We start from the raw sequence: 21,035 nt of genomic DNA, 5'->3' as shown, positions 1-21,035 counted from the left end.
TATTGTTCACGTAAACCATTACAAATGTATCTAGTGACTGACGTGGTGGCCACGACTTGTCCAAATAGCAAATGATTTATTGAAGCCAGGATTGCATGACATCCAAAGGCGTTCCCCAGGGACAAGACTGCAGGCATCCATTCAAAAGTATGCATTATCTCAAAATGTTTGACGCCTAAACAAACCATTTTTGTGGTGTACTTGCATTTTTGTGGACACTTGAGTTCCAGTTCGTTAACGTTTCTGGGGGAAAGCTAGGGATCAGAGTCCCTACGGGAACACAAGGATTAGAGGAAAAGCAACATAAGCAGCAAAAGACTCAAGATCCCTCTGACTTTGAAGGACATTGGAAATCTATAAGAAGAGCTCTCTCATCTTAACAAAGTCAGTATTCCAGATGCTCCTTTGGGAAGAGTCTCATGGTCAGCCTGAGTCATCAGACTTCTAACATGCTATAGAAAAACGTATAGAGCTCCTACTCCCAGTGTGGGAGTCACAGCACCACTGCACACCTCTCAATGTGCTGCCAGGCTTCCTACACATGCCCCTCTAACCACTGCTTCCATCTCCCCACTAGAATGTGACTCCAGAAGGCGGGATGCATGTGTTTCATTCATTATTATACGTCTCCAGTCATTAGCATAGTACCTGAGAAATACCCATGCATGATAGGTAAGCTCACATCTCCTCTCTTCATCTTAGAACAATTCCTTTTCAGCTTAACATCACACCTTTTTATGGATAGATTTAACAAAACTGAACACTAACGAGGGCAGCTTGAAATTTGTGTGTTTAAAATACCCAAATGTTTTGGTTTTACTAACTTTAGTCCTCTGGGACTAACACTTTTAGTCCTTTGCAACAAAAGAAGAATGGCATGTGGTTCCATGAGTAAAAGCATGCCCCACTCCCGTCCAACCTGAGCAGGCCGTTATTTGTAGACTTAAGGTCTTAACAGCCACCTGGAAACTGAATAGATACTTTACAGAGGTGTTCAGTTTATTTTACTATCTGTGGATAAGTGGATAAGTGTCTATCACCTCTCATTGATTTTAGAATGCCACATTTCTAAAATAGCTAAGTACCTCTTATATTTCATTATTGGCTTTTTCTGAATAGACAAGTTCATTTTCCCTTCTATACCTGTGCCTATGTCAGTAAAAGTAAGCGAATCTTTCAGTAACTTTTGGTTAGTCATTAGGAGAACAAATGCTTCCCAGCCACAGTCATCATTACATTTTATGGAAATGGTTTTCCCTTACCCCTTCATTTTCTCCTTTCTTTATTCCTATTTGCACTACCCCTTCATTTTCTCCTTTCTTTATTCCTATTTGCACTACTGTAGTTTTAGCCTTCGTTACCATTGCAACAGTTGAATGTGTAGTAAAGAAAAGTATATGGTTGATGTGCTTCTTTCTTGATGTTGATCTTTCTATATCCAGCTCAAGAATGTTGGGTTTCATCTGAATAGGGGATCCAAAAAATATACTTTTCAAGTAAAATAACAAAATTTCTAAGTGGAAAAAATGGTCACAATGAGGCCTCTAAGTTTAGGTGTAATTTCAGTGATATATGAAAATTTCATGATACTGTTAATGAAATGATACTTGTCAATCAAGATTACTCTTACTTTCACGTGAATTTTAAATAGCTAACATTTCTTATACATGTATTATGTGCCCGATCCTGTGCTAAGTACTTTGTGGATTATCTCACTTAATCTTCCCAACAATCGTCCTAGACAAATACTATCATCACCCTCATTGTGTAGATTAGCAAACTGTGGCTGAGAGACATGCAGTAACTTGCTCAAGGCCACCAATCCAGCAGGTAGCAGGATTTATCCTCAGAGCGTGAGTTCGTGATCAGTTTTCTAGGAATGGCTAGGCAATTAGAAAAACACAACTCCTCCTAATTAGACATTTTAAATGCAAACATTAAAACGAGTGTCATGTGATACTGACAAGTTGGAATGAAGACTCCTTTGAGATACGATTTAGTTCTGAAAATAATTTCACTATCATTTTGTCTCATTCATAAAAAGTAAAGAATAACAACCCCAGGAGTCATGAGAACAGGAAAGTCCTGGGTACACTCCCACTTGACTCGGTCAAGGGATGGGATGCCTTCTAGGCACTGCCTTTTGTTTAGTTTTGTGATAGCTTGTTCTGCTTGGCAATGTGGAGAACACTGTAGAAAGAAATGAGGCCTAAATAAGGTCTGAAAAGAAATAGCCGAATCCCACTCCAAATTATGCTGTCTGAAAAAAAAAAAAAAAGTATTTTTATGGTGTTTTAGGGTTAGTTTCCTCCAAGGACAATTTGAATTCTATTACATACTACCTTCCAAAGCCAGTTTCATATCATTAAGATACTGTGGATGCCTCTGCTTTTATCTTCACCATAGCAGAACAAGAAAGTTCCAAAATATTCTCCAGTTTTCAGTGACGCTTTCAAATGATTATATAAAGAATGAGTCAAAATTTACTTCTGGCTTCGCTTTGGCCTTTTAACATTCACGAGTCGTAGTTTAAAGAATATATCATTGGAATCCCCAACAGAATGTGATCATTTCCATTGGGACTTCAGGAAACAAATGGTTCATGAAGAGCTAATGTATGTTTATAAAAACATTTTCAATTTGGATAAAAGTTGCCTCCATTCTGTAAGGCTTCTCTTTCAGCCTGGTTCAATGCCTACAATGGTAAAGGTCAACAATGACTCCTAGGAGAGGGCAGGCAAGACGAAAAGGGCTCTCTAAAGACAGAGATAGAAATGGGCCTATCTTATAAACTGAACCATTAGAACATTCTTTATTTCCTGAGAAAACAAAAATCCCAATCTATGGTTTACTTATAAAGCTCTTCTGAAACACTTCAGAGACAAAAGATTATCACTAAGGGAATATGGTAGGAAAGTTGGCGAACATTTTTTTTTCATGTGTTCACTTCCTACAATATTTCAGTTATAAATAACTACACTCATATTTCCATATAACATACACATAGATGTATAGATATTGTTGTCCAGAATTTCTTTTCTTAAAATGTTGGATTAAACAGATGTATTTAACATTTAAACACTCCTCTCATCAACTTCAAGAGCCCACAGTTAAATTAGGTGAATCAACAAATACTTAATAAATACCTACTCTCTTCACAGCTCTAAGCTTGGGAGTGAAATAGGAAGAAGTATCAGATCTAATTTTTAGCCTTTGGCCTATGGGGAGTACCATAGTCTGAATGAGAGACTATATATAAACCTCTATTTTAGTAGTCCCAAAAGTAGATTAGCAAATTTGTAATTCCAAGATGATGGGTCTGATAAACCAAATTTACTTTTTAAAGAAAACACTGAAAGAATACCTATATAATTATTTCACATTTTAAAATTAATAGATGTTTCACTTAGTAAAGAAAATATTTTTAAGGAAACTTAAATATTGCAATTTGCTGATCAGGCTTCCTGAAGCCATGAAACAGAATTCTAGATGGTTTTATGCTGATAGAAGTATTTCAACACAAAAATCAATGAATGTACATGGAAAAAACGTTTTTTGACAACGTGAATTTGCTCATTCTTTACCTCTTAGTAAATATTAAATAATCATGAGTACATATCCCCAAAGGCAAGCATCAGTTTAAAATGCAAGAAAAACAAGAAAACAAAAAACAAAAAACAAGAACTCATTGGAGGAATAAAAATGCTAAAATGTCTGATGTCATCCTTAAAGTGAAAAACCAAAAATTCAATAGATTCACTGAGAAACTGAAAAGTGGGTGGGGTCCAGGAGGTCAGAGGTGGCCACGTCAGCAAAGTTGCATAGAAACTGACAGGGCTAGTTGGGGTGGGGGCTTGTGGGCTAGCTTCCTATGGTCAGGGAATGAATGGCGAGAGAATGAGACTTAACTTGACCTTGAAAGAAAAGGATCTAACCAGTATAGAAAAAGGAGGTCTAGATCTAAGAATATCTCATACTCCTAGCTCTAGAAGTAGTACTCCCAGCGGCTGATAAGAACCGGGATGGCATGCATACTGACCACATCAAGCCATTAAAAACTAGGAAGTTATCAGTACTTAACGGCATAGTTCAGCTTTCCTAGATGATTCTTTAAAGTATTTGAGAACCAAACCCCAAAGAATGAGTGTCTCATGCTGTGTTTAAATTTATGGTCAAATGAATCTTCTTAGAAACCCAAAAGGTGAATGATTAAATAATGAAGATCTTCTTCCAAAAACTCTAGACATTTAGGCAAATATTTATCTTTAAAAATGAGGATCATATGTGGATTCAAAACATCTATCTAGAATATGAAAATGTCACGCAGATGTCAAATGACTTTCAAAATGACTGTCAAAATAATAAGAATCCAGATCTTCAAGATGAAGACATTAAAGGTGTTAAGGGAAAATAAATTGGAAAGAAGAAATTCTAAAATTCATGGGCTTGGAAATGCCGAGTTAAACTAAGTAAACACAGTTTCCTTCCTGCAGGACTCCCAAGAGCTAACACAACTGGTGCCTCCCCAAGAAGAAGACATGGGATGGAGTTTCCACAAATGATATTATCCATGGCAACTTCATTTCTTGGAACCCCTCGTGGGACTGATGTTCTACAAAAAGTACTTTGGCACATCCTCGGGACCATGAAGCCCCATGTATTTGTCCAACATACGTTCACAAACTAAAAACAGCATAGACTCTCTAGAGACCATAACTACTGGGAACATAAACATTAAGGGTTCTGAAGTACTCTCAGTTGGGCATATAAAATTGGTAAGGGTTTCCTGAATGCCGTCTATAAGATTAAGTGAAAATAGTTTCAGAAATAGACCAGTCTTCTCACTAATTTATACATACAAAGGGGCAATTTTTTTTTAATCCCAATATCCTGCTTCAGACAGAAATTGTACAGAAGCACAGTTCAGTAGAATGGAAGGGCATCACGGAGAGGCTTGCAATAGTCCCTCCCTTCTTTGGAGTTACGTGAGTTGATGTTGTGCCTTTGCCTCTTCTCCCACAGAAGGGCTCCAGTACCATGAAAGCTGACACGGCAGGCTCCTCCCTTTTCCCCAGGTCAATCTGAGCCTCTAAATCTGGACTATCTCTTCCCTTTACCTGTAGTACTTTCCTTTATCTCCTCTGCCTAGCTAAATCCTGGCCCTGCTTGGTTATTTAACTATTTCCAATACAGTATGCATGTCTGTCTTTGCAAAAATTATTTTAAGGCCCTCATGACAAGAGCCATACACTTCTATCATCATGCCTAGCTTAGTGTCAAGGCTTTATTAAATATATGCTGTAGTTGTTATATCTAATTGACATGACTGCAAGAGACTGAGCTTTATCACTTATATTTGATCAAAATTCTACCAAGACAGAGAACCTGAGAAATTAGGATCAGCTCTGAGGCCCCCAGTACTTTTGTTTTAATGGTTTACTTTTCAAATGTCAATGCAGCCTCTGTTTGATTTCCTAAGATGCTGCTTTCTGAAGAGTTGGAGAAGCAGCAGGAGGAAGGAGAAGAAGGAAAACTGGAAATCTAATAGATACCTTGGGTAAAGTTTGGATGTGTATTACTGGAAGCAAAGTTCTAGAGTTGTGCTGTCCAAGATAGAAGCCACATGTGGATATTAGCTGGTCCAAACTGAGATGTGGTAGAATATATGCATTGGATTTCAAAGACTGAGAATGGAAAAGAGAATACAATATATCTCATAGATAATTTTTAATACCGAGTATTTATTGACATAAAATTTTTGGATATATTGGGTTAAATAAAATATATTATTAAAATTAATTTCACCTGTTTCCTTTTACTTTTTCAGGTGGCTACAAGAAAAGTTAAAATAATATATGTGGCTCACATTATATTTCTATTGTTCAGTGCTGTTCTACTGTTTGAACATCCAAGATTGAAAAGTGGTTCGAATATTAAATGTTGGGCTAACAACTTACAAAAATTAGTTTTATCTTTTTAATAAGTTCATAAGAGCTAAAAACTGAAGTTAAAAAAACTGTTTTTGAAGATGAAACCATGACACTAAATTTAACAGTTGTATTAAATGATTAGCTTTGATAACACAATAGAATGTTACAATCAAAATTTCAATTGAAGCACCAAGGGAACAGATGCCACATTCTAAGTCAAGTGTGATACTTCGATGCATAATTTACAAAGTGGGTGATGATGACCTCTTAAACCTTTATGCATGTCAAGAATATTGAAATGTCCAAAGTAGCAAGTGATAGGAAGCGGGTTACTCTGGAGAGGGTTGGGCTGTTACTAGCCCTTCCTGGGAAACTGGTGGAGGGCCACATTATGATGCCAAGTCATGACAGAGGCTTCAGGGAGACTCCTCAGACTGCATGATACCTATCCCCAGAAGTCTGGAGGACACTGTGGACTAGGGGCTGCCAAATGTCTGGAAACTGTCTGGCCAGATGCTTGGACAATGGTTCCAATGAGCATTTGCTAATGTGTCAATAGTTTGCACTCCAGCAATTTATCGTGGCAGAAAAAATGCATGAATATTTTCTGCCAACAAGCTGTGGGCCACCAAAAAGAAAGCTGACGTGGACTGAGCCTAGGTCCTTTCCCAGATGGCTCCTTGGAGCAGCCAAGAGAACTCAAGAGGCTGGAGGTACTACTGGATGCTCAGGGATTGAGGAAGAAAATGTCAGCAACAGTCAACACAGATACCTCTGCCCACATTAAGGGACCTGCAGGGGAGAAAGTCTAAAACAGACCAGATGATTTCATCTAATAGCAGGAGAAGAAATAGCCTACAAGGCGGGCCGAGAGGGACAATGAGTGGGAGACGAAAATCAAGCTGCTTTCTGGTTGCATCCCATCCCCCCTGCTTGTTCATAACACGCATGTGCAGCCTGCGAGGCAGGGGAGCAAGTGTGCCCTCAGTGCATACAGTTACCCAGCCACAAAAAACGAATGTCTGTGTCAACAGATGCAATTCCTGGAACTATTCTAGGAAAATTTAGTTTATTCAGTGATCCACCAGCTGCCACAAATGTTGCAATACCACTGTAGATGCACAGTAACATTTAGGTCATTCTGCCCCTGCTATCTACACATTGTTACTTTCCATTGAAACTAAATACCAAAAGCGAGGTTCATAGAGGCCTTCAGTATAGTTTAGTAGTGACAGTTTATTGCTTTTTGCTTTTGGAAAGAAGAAAATATACATAGTTCACAGAGCTCTGCCTTCCAAAGGCACATGGAGAATGGGAGTTAGCCTGTGGCATTACCCTGGGAACTTTAGTGATAGTCACCTACAATTTAAAATTACGTAAAATTAGTGTCAGAAATGTAGCTCTGTAAAACTTACTTCCACGTAGAGAAAAAAAAAATAATGAATCTATATTTTATTAAAACCTTCCTGAAAAACACCAGGAGAAAAAAAGCACAGGAAAATCAGCTCCTGATTCCATGAAGCTCTCTAAACAGGTCTTGAGATAAGGTAATGTTTTTACGAAGCAGGTGTTTCTAAAATGGACTATCTGATTATTATACATTTGGATAATTACATGTTAGTCCTTTCCATTCATTAGACACAGTATAGATGCTGTGTTTTCGGATTTATAGAATATGTGTTTACCAATTGCTTAACGCAGTATTTTTGAAAGTCATTCAATAAAATCATTAGAAAGATATCTGTGCAAAATCATGTTTATATCATCAGAGAAACAAGGTGTGAAGATAAGTTTCTCAAACGTCAACTGCACATACAAGAAGGAGGTGGAATTACAATCAACCTAGCTGTTGTTTGTTCTATTCTGTTTCATTATTGTGCAAACAAATACAAAAACCTTTTCTAGCTTCATTAAGACTGTAATTTCCTAGGAAGCAAGTACATGCACGAAGAGCTAGTTCACTTTCAACTGTTCTGCTTCTCTAATGAACTAAGGATTATTTCCATCCTCTCATTTTTATTCTACTCCACTTTGGCCCCAATTGTTCCTTTTCCTTAAGACTACCAGTTCAACAATGCTTTCCCCTATACTTTATCTACTAACAGCCAGCATAACAGCCAGCAGACTTTAGTAAGTTGGCAGAAATCCAAGTATTGTCTTCACAGTTTAGACTTGGGTAGGAATTTAACACAGAACAAATGCACCAGGATTTAGAAGAGTCCATGTGCATGCTCATATTCTAAGGATACATGATGAAGAGCTTCAGATGGAGAAATGAGAGAAAACTTCTTGCTATTTGCATGTATGCTTCCAAAAGACTTCATCCTCTGGCTCACATAAAGTTTCACATTAAAACATTAAACCAATTCCATGTGCTTTACGAACCATATGAGAATATTATTTTTACTATTTTTTAAATCTGAGTCTGCTTTTGATCCCAAACAGCTAGAATGTGTGATTATCCACTGTAGTCACTAGAATTAACAGCAAATTATTGCAGGTTGTTTCTAAAAACTCAAATTGCCTCCTCAAAAGGAAAAAAATATCACACACTGGTTTGAATGTATGCTGATTCTGTAAAGGCAACTCCAAAAAAGGGTTCTAAACACATTTTGAGCAGTTGTAATATTACAAGAAAACTATATAACTTTCCATGATAACTGTACTAAATGACAATATTCATTCCGTATGTCTACTTCCAGGCTTGTTAGTTCAGTCCTTTGGAGCACATTTATATGTCCTGTAAACACACAGGAACCTCTCTCTTTCCAAGAGCAGATTCGTACATTGAAATCAATCAAATAGAGGAATATTCCAAAACCCTACATTTGAAACATCCAGGAATATGCAAGGATTCTTTGTTCTGGCTTTTCATCTTGACTTCCATTCTAAAATTCATAGTTCTAGGTTTCTTCTTACCATTCCTCAGAAAAGTCTTTAGAGCTACGAGTGGCCCCTTTCCAGTGAAGTCCAAGTACTACCCAGTACTTGGTTGTGTGCACAGGCTTAGGAGCCAGAATGTCTAGGTTCAGGCCTTTACTTTACCACTTATAAGCTGTCCCTTCTTGGACAAGGCACTGATCTCTCTTTGCCTCTGCTTATTCCTCTATAAAATGGGACTTCTTACAGGATTTTTCTCACAAAGTTGTTGCAAATCATCAAAGTGAAGTGCTTAGCACACTGCCTTGCACACTGCAAGTACTCAGTACATGTCAACTGTTCTTACGTCCGATGGCCTCTTTATGATTCTCATTCTCAGACCTTCGATGAGTCTAACAATTGCCAAGTTATTTCTTGAACTCCTTTTTGTTTCTTTGGCTCAGTGCTCTCCTGGTTCTCTTGCTGTGTCTCTTTGTTTCTCTTCTTCCCTAAGCCTATTCATTAACACACTCCACCCCCATCTCCAAGTTCAGGTCTATCTCTATCATTCTTCTCTCTTTTGTCATGACCCTGAAAAGTCTCATCCATTCATATGATTCACTGTGTTTAATACAAGAGCATTTAACAAGATTTAAAATGTGCATTCTGAGGCAAGATGGCAAGAGAAAGTGATTCCACACAGTTTTTTTGTTAGCAGTAACTATGGCAATATACGACTAGCTTGTGTTGTCATTGCCAAAACAGGCACTGACCTCACTTCAATAATCTGATAACAAATGCTAACATACTGTACCACTGAGCTAAGACAGTGATTAAGTTCTACTAGTTGCTCAAGGTCCAAGCAGAGAGAAGGCAAAGGGTCGGAGTAGGAGGCAGTAAGAAAACCACAAATGTGAACTTACCAAAAAAAATGAGAGGAAGAAAAATTAAAGAAACTTGAGGTTAAAAAAAAAATAGATACAATCTTTGACAGAGAAAGCAGCAGGAGGTGGTAAACTTGAATGCTCCCAAGGGCTAATACATAAGCTAAATGAACGAACTTGAGCAAGATGTGACAATAGGCAGTGGTGGGGACTACGACAAACTAGAAGATGTATTTAAAGGTATTCCTATTCAGCTTTTAAAAAGTAGACATCGGCCGGGCGCGGTGGCTCAAGCCTGTAATCCCAGCACTTTGGGAGGCCGAGACGGGTGGATCACGAGGTCAGGAGATCGAGACCATCCTGGCCTACACGGTGAAACCCCGTCTCTACTAAAAAAAATACAAAAAACTAGCCGGGCGAGGTGGCGGGCGCCTGTAGTCCCAGCTACTCGGGAGGCTGAGGCAGGAGAATGGCGTCAACTCGGGAGGCGGAGCTTGCAGTGAGCTGAGATCTGGCCACTGCACTCCAGCCTGGGGGACAGAGCGAGACTCCGTCTCAAAAAAAAAAAAAAAAAAAAAAAAAGTAGACATCACAGGCCAAATAAGCCAAGTCTCTACTTTTTATCCTCTGGGTGTAGAGAAACAATGGTAATGGCAATGGTAAAATATATCATTGCTACCTGTCCATTGGGGATGAGGCTGGCTAGCCAAGAATTTTTTTTAAACAAATTTATCTTAATGGCAAAAAGCTGCAAGTAAGACAAATTTGCTTTATAATCTTATTACACTGTTACATGACTGTTAGAATTCATAATTCAAGCATGGATCTGCTGTTTTTCTCCATCACAAACCAAAATACTATGTTCATGGATGATTAAGATTGACTTATTGGCTTAATGTGATACAAATCCTGCCAGTATGACCCCCAAAGGTGTATTTCACACTCACAGTGGGTCTCTGAGGTAGTTACTAATGTATAAAAGTTCCAAGATCTCCCAGGGACAAAGATCTTTATCCTGAGAAGTACTTGTAACTGATATTCTAAATGTTCGCTTACATGTGTGTTACATCACAATAAGAGGTTTTTGCTTTTGTTTTTATTGTCACTTAGTTTTGACCAAAACATTCCTCCTTTTTGCATCCCTGTTGACTGAAAAATGACAGTCTTGTGGACCTGAAATATCATTCTTCTGAAAGATGGGACCACATTCAATTAGGTATCCACACTGTGATCAGCTCTGTTTAGCATGAAACCAATGAAACCAATATCCAGGACTGGCGGCAAACAGCAATTATTTCCAGGAGATACTTGTTCATATCTGATCATTATAGCTCCAGATGTTCTGATGCTATTAAATGAATCCAGTTCATCATCTATGGGTCATGTACTGTGCATCACACAGTAAGGCTAGAATTAAGATGATGAAACTGTAGTTTCTCCTGAAAAATTATGCTCTAGTGAACTGTTTTGATGCAATGTGGTAAATGCTATAAAAGAGATGTGGAGACAGTACCAAGGGAAAATGTAGATGAAGGGAGAAAGGAAAGTAGTAAAGGCCTCCCGATGTTCATTTTGAAAAATAAAACATCACATCCCAATTAAAACAGAATACAACCAACCTAGGTACTTATCCAGTAATAAGGACCACAATAAGGATAGCAACCCACCATCAGAAGTCACACTGAATACTTCCCCACACTTCAGGATGGATCTGTCCTGACTCGGTGCCAGATTTTTATTCATCACTCTTGAAATCCCAAACATACATCTAAGTAAGAGGATTTACTGCCTCTAATTCTTCAAAGAGGTAAACAGATGACTTTCATAAGAGCAGCAAACAGTGAAGACTCAACAAACGGAAATAGAATTCTGGAATCAAAAAGACTCCCCTCTCCCATGTGCTGTGGGAAATGACGCCCATGTTTTCCTTCTCCCATTGAAGGTCTGGGACTATACCCATGTGTACAACAGGCAGTGGGTAGAAGGCACTACCCTTCTACTACTAACGGGCAAGCCTGCCTTCTGCTCCCCAGTCACCACTTCCACAAATGCCTGAAAATCTGCCACTGAGGGATGAATTTGATTTTGAAAATCACCACTGGGAAAATTGTGTGGCGCCAACAGATATTTACACCTCAGTGCAGATTTCAGGACAGCCCTTTTTCCTGAAGGGGAGCAACTGAAGACACCCCAAAACTTGTAGAAACCTCTAAGTAACATGCCAGTTTTGATTAGTGGCTTAGTAATTGAACCCATTTAGGACATTTCTTAATCTTGGGCAAAGATCAAATCTTTGAAGAAATCACTGGGGAATGGTTCAGTATCGCGCCCTTTATTTTAGACTGTGTTATCATCAATATCTGAACTATGAGCATCTTTGCAGCAAATCTTTAACCACTTCGTTAAAATGGTTACAGGTAAAATGTTACAGGTAAAATGCCCTGTAACTTCATCTTATTACTGATTTTTCTAAAACAAATTAAGCCCAGCATTATCAACTGAGAAATTATTTTCACACACCACTCTTCAAGCCACACATTAACAATTTTAATCTCCTACAACTTCATTGATTAAGTAGTAAGGCCACAGAATAATACTGCCTAGTAGAAATAGTTTTTAGTACTCTGGACCATTATAATTATTAGCAAATAAAAATACATCTGTGCAAGCTGTAAAGAGAAGCAGTTTAAGGAGGGACTGCTAAAGGATATCAACATGCAATGTAAAGGTCTATTATGCATCACACATCAATACCATGCAGTGGTCCTATTAATAGAGATACAATGTAATTTACTTAGTAATCAAAGTAATCGACCTGGAGTTTCTTGCTCAAATAGGTATTACTGCATTATTAGCAAATAACTGAATTTAGATAAATTATAAAAATAGAAAATAAACAATTTCTCGCAAACCACTCTCTGCTCTTTGTTTTCCTCTATTATATGTTTTAAATGACATATTCAACATCTGCTACTGAATCTTTACTTTCCATCTTAGAATAAGAAGATGTCTATACAACTTGGCTAAAAGTGATTATTGCAGTTTAAAAGTTCATGCAAATTTTCAATTACACTTTTGTGTAACATAAACCTTCTAAACTTTCATTATAAAACTAGGGATGATGAGAAAAAAATCTATAAATGTAGAGACATGATGATTAATGAGACCAAAGTTCAGGGAAAAAAACCTTAAGAATATTGCATATCCACATATATCTCAATATCGTACTTGCATTTTTAGGTAGACAAATCAGGTAGAATGTTTCTTTTAATTAAGAGCAGCAGTAAACATTAGACTTGAAGAGAAAAACACACATTCAAATTAAAGGTTTCTTATGTATGTGGGCTTGGGGACATCCTTGGACCTCTTTGTGCCTTGATATTCTCACATGCAAAATTAACGATGATTCTACACAATGTAGTAGGCTGCAATGAGTACTGAATAAACCATCTACACAAAGCAGCTTCTCAGCAGACACTAAATATATCTATGGTGAGTGTTGAATGCTGAGCTTGTACACCTCTACAGTCCCCAACAAGTCCAACAGATTTTCAGGTGTGCTTTTCATACTGAACTTCTCCCTTTCCATACACATGGTTGGTTTGAGACCACTTCTCTGATTCACTGGCATGATAAAGAGCTTAATCCTTACCCTTCCAGAAGAAAGTTCTCCCCTTTTTATCCTGATGCCAGCTGGTAATTATGTATATGCTCATAACTGAGTACCACCAAATTAGCAAATAACTGAATTTAGGTAAACTTGCACTGACAAACATTGCTGAATATCATGCGTAGATTCAGGGCCACTGTCTTGTCATCCTAGGGACCTTCCCAATGACAATTCAGAAATTCCCTCAAAGCTCAGCAACATTCAGGAAGTAGCCATGCAGACCCAACGTCTGTGCAAATTAATAACAGCTTTAGGTACCAGCATGTCTTTATGCAAATGATTTAAAAAAACATTACCTCTTTCACACTGGGGTCCAGTAAATCCGTAAGTGCATGCACATCGATTCGGGGCCACACACCTTCCTCCATTGAGACAGCCGCTTTCACAAACAGCTGTAAAATAAAGAGAGAGCTGAGCCGCTTCACCTGAAAATAAATGCTAATGAAGTGACACTTGTGGTCCCCTGGAAGGACAACAATAAAATATCTAAAGTCACGCTGGTGTTTATTCGTTTATTTTGAATGGTCACTGTACAGTTACAGATACTCAGATGTTCCTCGGTCACCTCTTAGGTAAAGCTGCCTGGAATAGATGAGTTTGTATCTATGTTAATGCTGATGGTCTCATTCCATGGAGCATCTGAGCAATGCTTTCAGTTCAACCTCGAAAACAGTGGTTTCTAAGAGATGTCACTGGACGGGAACTGCGTGTTAGCAAAGACTCTTTTGTTTATGATTCATGTTTAATTTCAACAGGGCTCCCACGAGGGGAGATAGTCCCTCTGATGTCACCCTTACAGAAATGTAGCATGTTCAACTGCACAATTAACTGCAAACAACAAAATACGAATCATGATCTTCAGTAATTTAAGTACCATCATGAAAATCCAATTGAGAGTTATAACAGAACCTGTGGAAACTATTGGTGCAGTAAGTCTAGAGATGCTTCAGGGCAGGATATTTTGCTTGTTAGAAAAGACACTAAAATAAGAATTGAAAGTTCACGTGCTGAACAACTCCTCTTTGTACAATTTCCTGTAACTCGTGCATGCATGGGCTCTTTCTAGGCATCTTCATCGTGGGTGGCAGGCTCTTCTCTGCCAAATATGCCAGTCACAACCACTCTTCAAAGCCCAGCTGAAATCTCACTGCTCCATGAGTCTCCCCCAAAACCTCCATTCAAATTCCTTGCTCCTTAAATATTTTCTATACATTTTTCCATACCTTACCCCGTAGCAGTCATGAAGTTGAGCCACTCATACTTCCCCTCAAGAGAATCTCCTGTAAGGAGTTTAGCTGGCAGACCACTTCCAGCTGCTGTGCCTTCGTATCTGCTGCAGCGTTCCTGTCAAGGGCATGCTCACAGCCAATGACTGAACACAGCATTAGGATGCTAAAGCCTGGCCGTTTCCACCCATCATGGAACTCTTCGATGGGCACTTTTTGCCCTGGCCTCTCCATCAGCCTGGCAAAGGCTTTTTTGGAGCTGCACCACAGGCTGAAGTTCCTTCTATGCAGTTGTCCTTCCTTCCCTCCCCCCTTGCACAGGATCAGACAGGCATCATGGTCTGAACACCATTCCCTCCTACTTCTGCTTCCTCTTTCCTTTATTCTTCACAAGCCTTTTCCCCAGTAAATCTCTTTTGTGTCTAATTCTGTCTTGATATTTTCTTGGCATAAGAGGACCCGAACTGACACAACCCTTTTTAACCAAAAATTATGGCAGGAGGCCATTGCTCATCATACAATCAGAGAGGTTTATGTAAGTCAATTGTCTTCTTTGCCCCTTGATTTATAGTCAGGGAGAATGAAGAGCTTCTAAACAGAAAACAAAGTTTGAGCTTGCCTAAGCCAACCCTCCCAGATTACAGATGAGGAAGCTGAAGTTTAGGAAAAATGCTCTAATTCTGCCAGTGTTAATTAAGCACTTGTGTGTTGGGCACTGGGCTAAACTCCCTCAGGGAGCACCAAGGGGAGCAGGAGAGATGCCCAGCAGCCCCTCCTGATTCTCCTGGAATGCCACTGGATCCAGCCCCATCTCGCCATCTCCACAGCCACAGCCTTAGGGAGGACTTGTCTTCCTGCTCCTGTTTTGGCCTCCTCCAGCTGTGCGTCCACACTGTGATCTTTCTCACTGTAAACCTTCATAAGTGAAGGGTAATAAGGTTGGTATTTCACAGCAGTAAACATATGGGCTACGGAGTCACACTGTTTGGGTTCCAACCCCAACTCTGCCGATTACCACCTATATACCCTTAGAGGAACTACTGGGGACCCTGTGTTCCAGTTCCCTCATCTGCTAGAGGGTAACATTTATGGCCTCTAACACAAAGATTGTTGTCATATTAAATGAGTTAACACACATAGAGTTCTAAAATGTGCCTAGCACACAGTAAGCACAGAGTAACTCAAAAGATGTATGTTGTTGATGTTGTTGGTGTTATTTATTGTTGTGGTCTCACTCCTCTTTCCTGGCCCTACTTTGGAAGAAAACATAGTATGTATAAAGGCATCAAAACCTGGCCCATGACATCGTATCTGACCTTACTTCCTTTCCCATCACTCTCCTCTGCATTTTAGCTCTAGCAACACCAAAGCACTTGCTATGTCCCACATCCCTTGCTGTGTCTTGTGGCGGTGCTTTGGTCATGCTCTACCATCTGCCCAAAAGGTCCACTCCCCATCACCTGACAGGTAAACACTTACCCATCCCTCAAGACTCAGCCCAAGGATCACCCACACTGGGGAGCCTGTCTTACCTCTCCTCTCTCCAGGTTGTGCTACACAAAACTCAACCAATATTCTTCTCCCACTGCAATGAGTGGATGGCGATATGGTTTGGCTGTGTCACCACCCAAATCTCATCTTGAATTCTCATGTGTTGTGGGAGGTGGGAAGTAACTGAATCATGGGGGCAGGTCTCTTTCCCACGCTGTTCCCATGACAGTAAGTTTCACAAGATCTGACGGTTATTATAACGGGGAGTTTTCCCACAGAAGCTCTTTTTTGCCTGCTGCCATCCATGTAAGACGTGACTTGTTGCTCCCTGCCTTCCACCATGATTATGAAGCCTCCCCAGCCATGGCGAACTGTAAGTCTAATAAACCTCTTTCTTTTGTAAATTGCCCAGTCTTGGGTATGTCTTTATCAGCAGCATGAAAACAGACTAACACAGATGGTCACTAGGGCATTCTCTACATTTTTGTTTATTTATAATAACATTATTAATCCTAAACAAATACATACACAAAAGCAAAAATTAGAAACACCCTGAATAAGGCTCACCATTAAGGATTCATTAAACAGTCAAACGTCCATGTAATAGAGTACTAGGCAACCGCTAAAATGTATTTTAAAATGTGTAATAAGATGAGTATACTTTGAATAAAATATTAAGTGAAAAAGTGGCATAAAATCAATACATACAGTAAGAATTAATGTACCAAATATGCATTACAAGTCTAGAAGATAGTATCTAGAATGACAGAATCATGAATAATTTTACTTTTTGTGTTTTTAAACTTTTCCAAATTTTCTGTAGGGTATATATGTTCATCTTAAAGTAATTTTTAAAAAGCTTTTTAAAAAGAATGTTCATCTTCTGCAAAGCACAGGGACTAGTAGAAAGTAGACACAGTAAGTGGTGTGTACAAATGAACCTTCAAACTGAATACCATGTGATAAGTACTTCAGTAGCAGCATCTAGATTGGGAAATGAGAGGGATGCAGATACCACTAATCAAGAGAAAGGACATGTTTAGAGAGAATGACGAGGCTGAGTTTTGAAATATTTTATTTGAGATGCTTCCTGAAAATCCAAGTGCTGAAGTTCAGCAAGTAAGTGGAAGATATGCATCTGGAATGAACAAGAATTCTGCTCCTTTGGTGGTGACTAGAAATCAAGGAGATCAGGCAAGCAGGGTGGTGAAGGTAAATGAGAGGAAAATAAATCAAACAACCTGTAACCAACCAAGGTTCCATTTGGAAATTTGGTGATAAGTGTTTTGAGTAAGTGATCTGTTCATCTGTAAAGGTCACTGGACACTTGTAAAAATGCTGTGTCCCAGGTAATCAAAGAAAATCTGTCAGCACTTATCTCTTTATTTTACTTGTCTACAAACAGGTTAACACCTAGAACACTTATAACTACGGTGTACTTACGTTGTCCACAGTGAGTCCCTATGTATCCTTTCTGGCACAGACAGTGATCATCACTGCAGCTACCTCCATTCATACAGCGAATATTGCAGTGTTGTACTTGAAAAAAAAGAAGAAGAAATCACTTTTGCAACTTAAATGCATAGATTGCAACAGCTCGCAGGAGTTGATTTGTAGTTATTTGAAGAGAAAATCACATAGTTTATCAGGATTCATCTATTTTTACCCAATAATTACCTAATTGAGAATGCTAAACATATTATTATTTGTGTGAGTAAAATCACTTACTGGCTAGGCACGGTGGCTCATGCCTATAATCACAATACTTTGGAAGGCCAAGGCGGGCGGATCACCTGTGGTCAGGAGTTTGAGACCAGCCTGGCCAACATGGTGAAACCCTATCCCTACTAAAAATACAAAAATTAGCCGGGGGTAATGGTACATGCCTGTAATCCCAGCCACTCAAAAGGCTGAGGCAAGAGAATTGCTTGACCCTGCAGGGCGGAGATTGCAGTGAGCCGAGATTACACCCCTGCATTCCAGCCTGAGTGACAGAGTGAGACTCCGTCTTGAAAAAAAAAAAATCATTTACCATGCAATGCAATTGTTTCTTTGGCATTCACTTTAATAGTGCTAAATGGCTTCCTTAATTTAACAGAACTTACAACTCAATGTCATTTCTGTAATTTATACCAACAAGAAAGTATTGCCTTGAGTAACCATATGAGACAAGATTATGATGGCAATAATTTTCCCATGAAAAGATTTAGAATCTCAGGCAGGTGGCACAGGGTAACAGTTAAGAGTAGCAAATTCCAGCCTATAAACAGAACCAAAGACAAAAACCACATGATTATCTCAATAGATGCAGAAAAGGCCTTTGACAAAATTCAACAGCCCTTCATGCTAAAAACTCTCAATAAATTCGGTATTGATGGAACGTATCTCCAAATAATAAGAGCTATTTATGACAAACCCACAGCCAATATCATACGGAATGGGCAAAAACTGGAAGCATTCCCCTTGAAAACTGGCACAAGACAGGGATGCCCTCTCTCACCACTCCTATTCAACGTAGTATTGGAAGTTCTGGCTAGGGCAATCAGGCAAGAGAAAGAAATAAAGGGTATTCAGTTAGGAAAAGAAGAAGTCAAATTGTCCCTGTTTGCAGATGACATGATAGTATATTTAGAAAACCCCACTGTCTCAGCCCAAAATTTCCTTAAGCTGATAAGCAACTTCAGCAAAGTCTCAGGATACAAAATCAATGTGCAAAAATCACAAGCATTCTTATACACCAGTAACACACAAACAGAGAGCCAAATCATGAATGAACTCCCATTCACAATAGCTTCAAAGAGAATAAAATACCTAGGAATCCAACTTACAAGGGATGTAAAGGACCTCTTCAAGGAGAACTACAAACCACTGCTCAGTGAAATAAAAGAGGACACAAACAAATGGAAGAACATACCATGCTCATGGATAGGAAGAATCAATATCGTGAAAATGGCCATATTGCCCAAGGTAATTTATAGATTCAATGCCATCCCCATTAAGCTACCAACGACTTTCTTCACAGAATTGGAAAAAACTGCTCTAAAGTTCATATGGAACCAAAAAAGACCCCACATTGCCAAGACAATCCTAAGCTAAAAGAACAAAGCTGGAGGCATCATGCTACCTGACTTCAAACTACACTACAAGGCTACAGTAACCAAAACAGCATGGTACTGGTACCAAAACAAAGATATAGACCAATGGAACAGAACAGAGTCCTCAGAAATAATACCACACATCTATAGCCATCTGATCTTTGACAAACCTGACAAAAACAAGAAATGGGGAAAGGATTCCCTATTTAATAAATGGTGCTGGGAAAATTGGCTAGCCATAAGTAGAAAGCTGAAACTGGATCCTTTCCTTACTCGTTATACGAAAATTAATTCAAGATGGATTAGAGACTTACACGTTAGACCTAAAACCATAAAAATCTTAGAAGAAAACCTAGGTAATACCATTCAGGACATAGGCATGGGCTAGGACTTCATGTCTAAAACACCAAAAGCAATGGCAACAAAAGCCAAAATTGACAAATGGGATCTAATTAAACTAAAGAGCTTCTGCACAGCAAAAGAAACTACCATCAGAGAGAACAGGCAACCTACAGAATGGGAAAAAATTTTTGCAATCTACTCATCTGACAAAGGGCTAATATCCAGAACCTACAAAGAACTCAAACAAATTTACAAGAAAAAAGCAAACAACCCCATCAAAAAGTGGGCAAAGGATATGAACAGACACTTCTCAAAAGAAGACATTCATACAGCCAACAGACACATGAAAAAATGCTCATCATCACTTGCCATCAGAGAAATGCAAATCAAAATCACATTGAGATACCATCTCACACCAGTTAGAATGGCAATCATTAAAAAATCAAGAAACAACAGGTGCTGGAGAGGATGTGGAGAAACAGGAACACTTTTACACTGTTGGTGGGACCATAAACTAGTTCAACCATTGTGGAAGACAGTGTGGCGATTCCTCAAGGATCTAGAACTAGAAATACCATTTGACCCAGCCATCCCATTACTGGGGATATACCCAAAAGATTATAAGTCATGTTGCTATAAAGACACATGCACATGTATGTTTATTGCAGCACTATTCACAAGAGCAAAGACTTGGAATCAACCCAAATGTCCATCAGCGACAGACTGGATTAAGAAAATGTGGCACATATACACCATGGAATACTATGCAGCCATTAAAAAGGATGAGTTCATGTCCTTTGTAGGGACATGGATGCAGCTGGAAACCATTATTCTCAGCAAACTATCACAAGAACAGAAAACCAAATACCACATGTTCTCTCTCATAGGTGGGAATTGAACAATGAGATCACTTGGACACAGGAAGGGGATTATCACACACCGGGTCCTATTGTGGGGAGGGGTAGAGGGAGGGATAGCATTAGGAGATATACCTAATGTAAATGACGAGTTAATGGGTGCAGCACACCAACATGGCACATGTATACATATGTAACAAACCTGCACATTGTGCACATGTACCCTAGAACTTAAAGTATAATTTAAAAAAAAAAAAGAAAGAAAAAAAAAAGTAGCAAATTCCACAGAATTTTGTTAAAAGAAATTTTAGAGGCAGAATAGAGAAACAAGAAAATGCCGACAAAGCCATTTAATAACAAGACTGCCTGATGACAGGGACAGCTGGATTTGCCTCAGAAAGAGCTGCTTGTTTAAACTGTAACCTCAAACTAAGTAAGATACTCATTTTCACCTACAGGAGTGTACATTTCAGGGCCCAGAGCAGAAAGACCATGGACTGACAGCCTTAGACTCTAGACAATGAGACACTCAGAGAGGCTGGAGTAAAAGACAGCCACAGGCTCATAGTGAGCAATGACAACAGCGCAGGCAAGTGCTCTCATTTCTCCAGTGTTCAGGCTGTCTCTAGGTCAGTAATTTAGGAATGCTAATAGCACTTTCAAAATCCTAGGCTATTTCCT

The 21,035-nt window shown here is 39.0% G+C and overlaps 1 protein-coding gene across 1 annotated transcript in view; it reads right to left on the bottom strand.

The window, feature by feature from the left end:
* The window catches only part of LOC116272788 (fibrillin-1), a 236,939-nt gene that overhangs the window by 172,655 nt on the left and 43,249 nt on the right, over positions 1-21,035 (bottom strand). Inside the window, exons 4-5 of the mRNA XM_031661595.1 lie at positions 17,504-17,599; positions 13,640-13,735 (exon numbers count right to left, since the gene is read on the bottom strand). Coding sequence (XP_031517455.1) covers positions 13,640-13,735; positions 17,504-17,599 — 192 coding nt within the window. The remainder of the gene's footprint in view (positions 1-13,639; positions 13,736-17,503; positions 17,600-21,035) is intronic.

Source organism: Papio anubis, unplaced genomic scaffold (assembly GCF_008728515.1).
Source record: "Papio anubis isolate 15944 unplaced genomic scaffold, Panubis1.0 scaffold20, whole genome shotgun sequence".
NCBI classification, from domain to species: Eukaryota; Metazoa; Chordata; class Mammalia; order Primates; family Cercopithecidae; genus Papio; species Papio anubis.
Note: the sequence above shows the minus strand (reverse complement) of the source record. Positions and strands in the feature narration are given on the sequence as shown.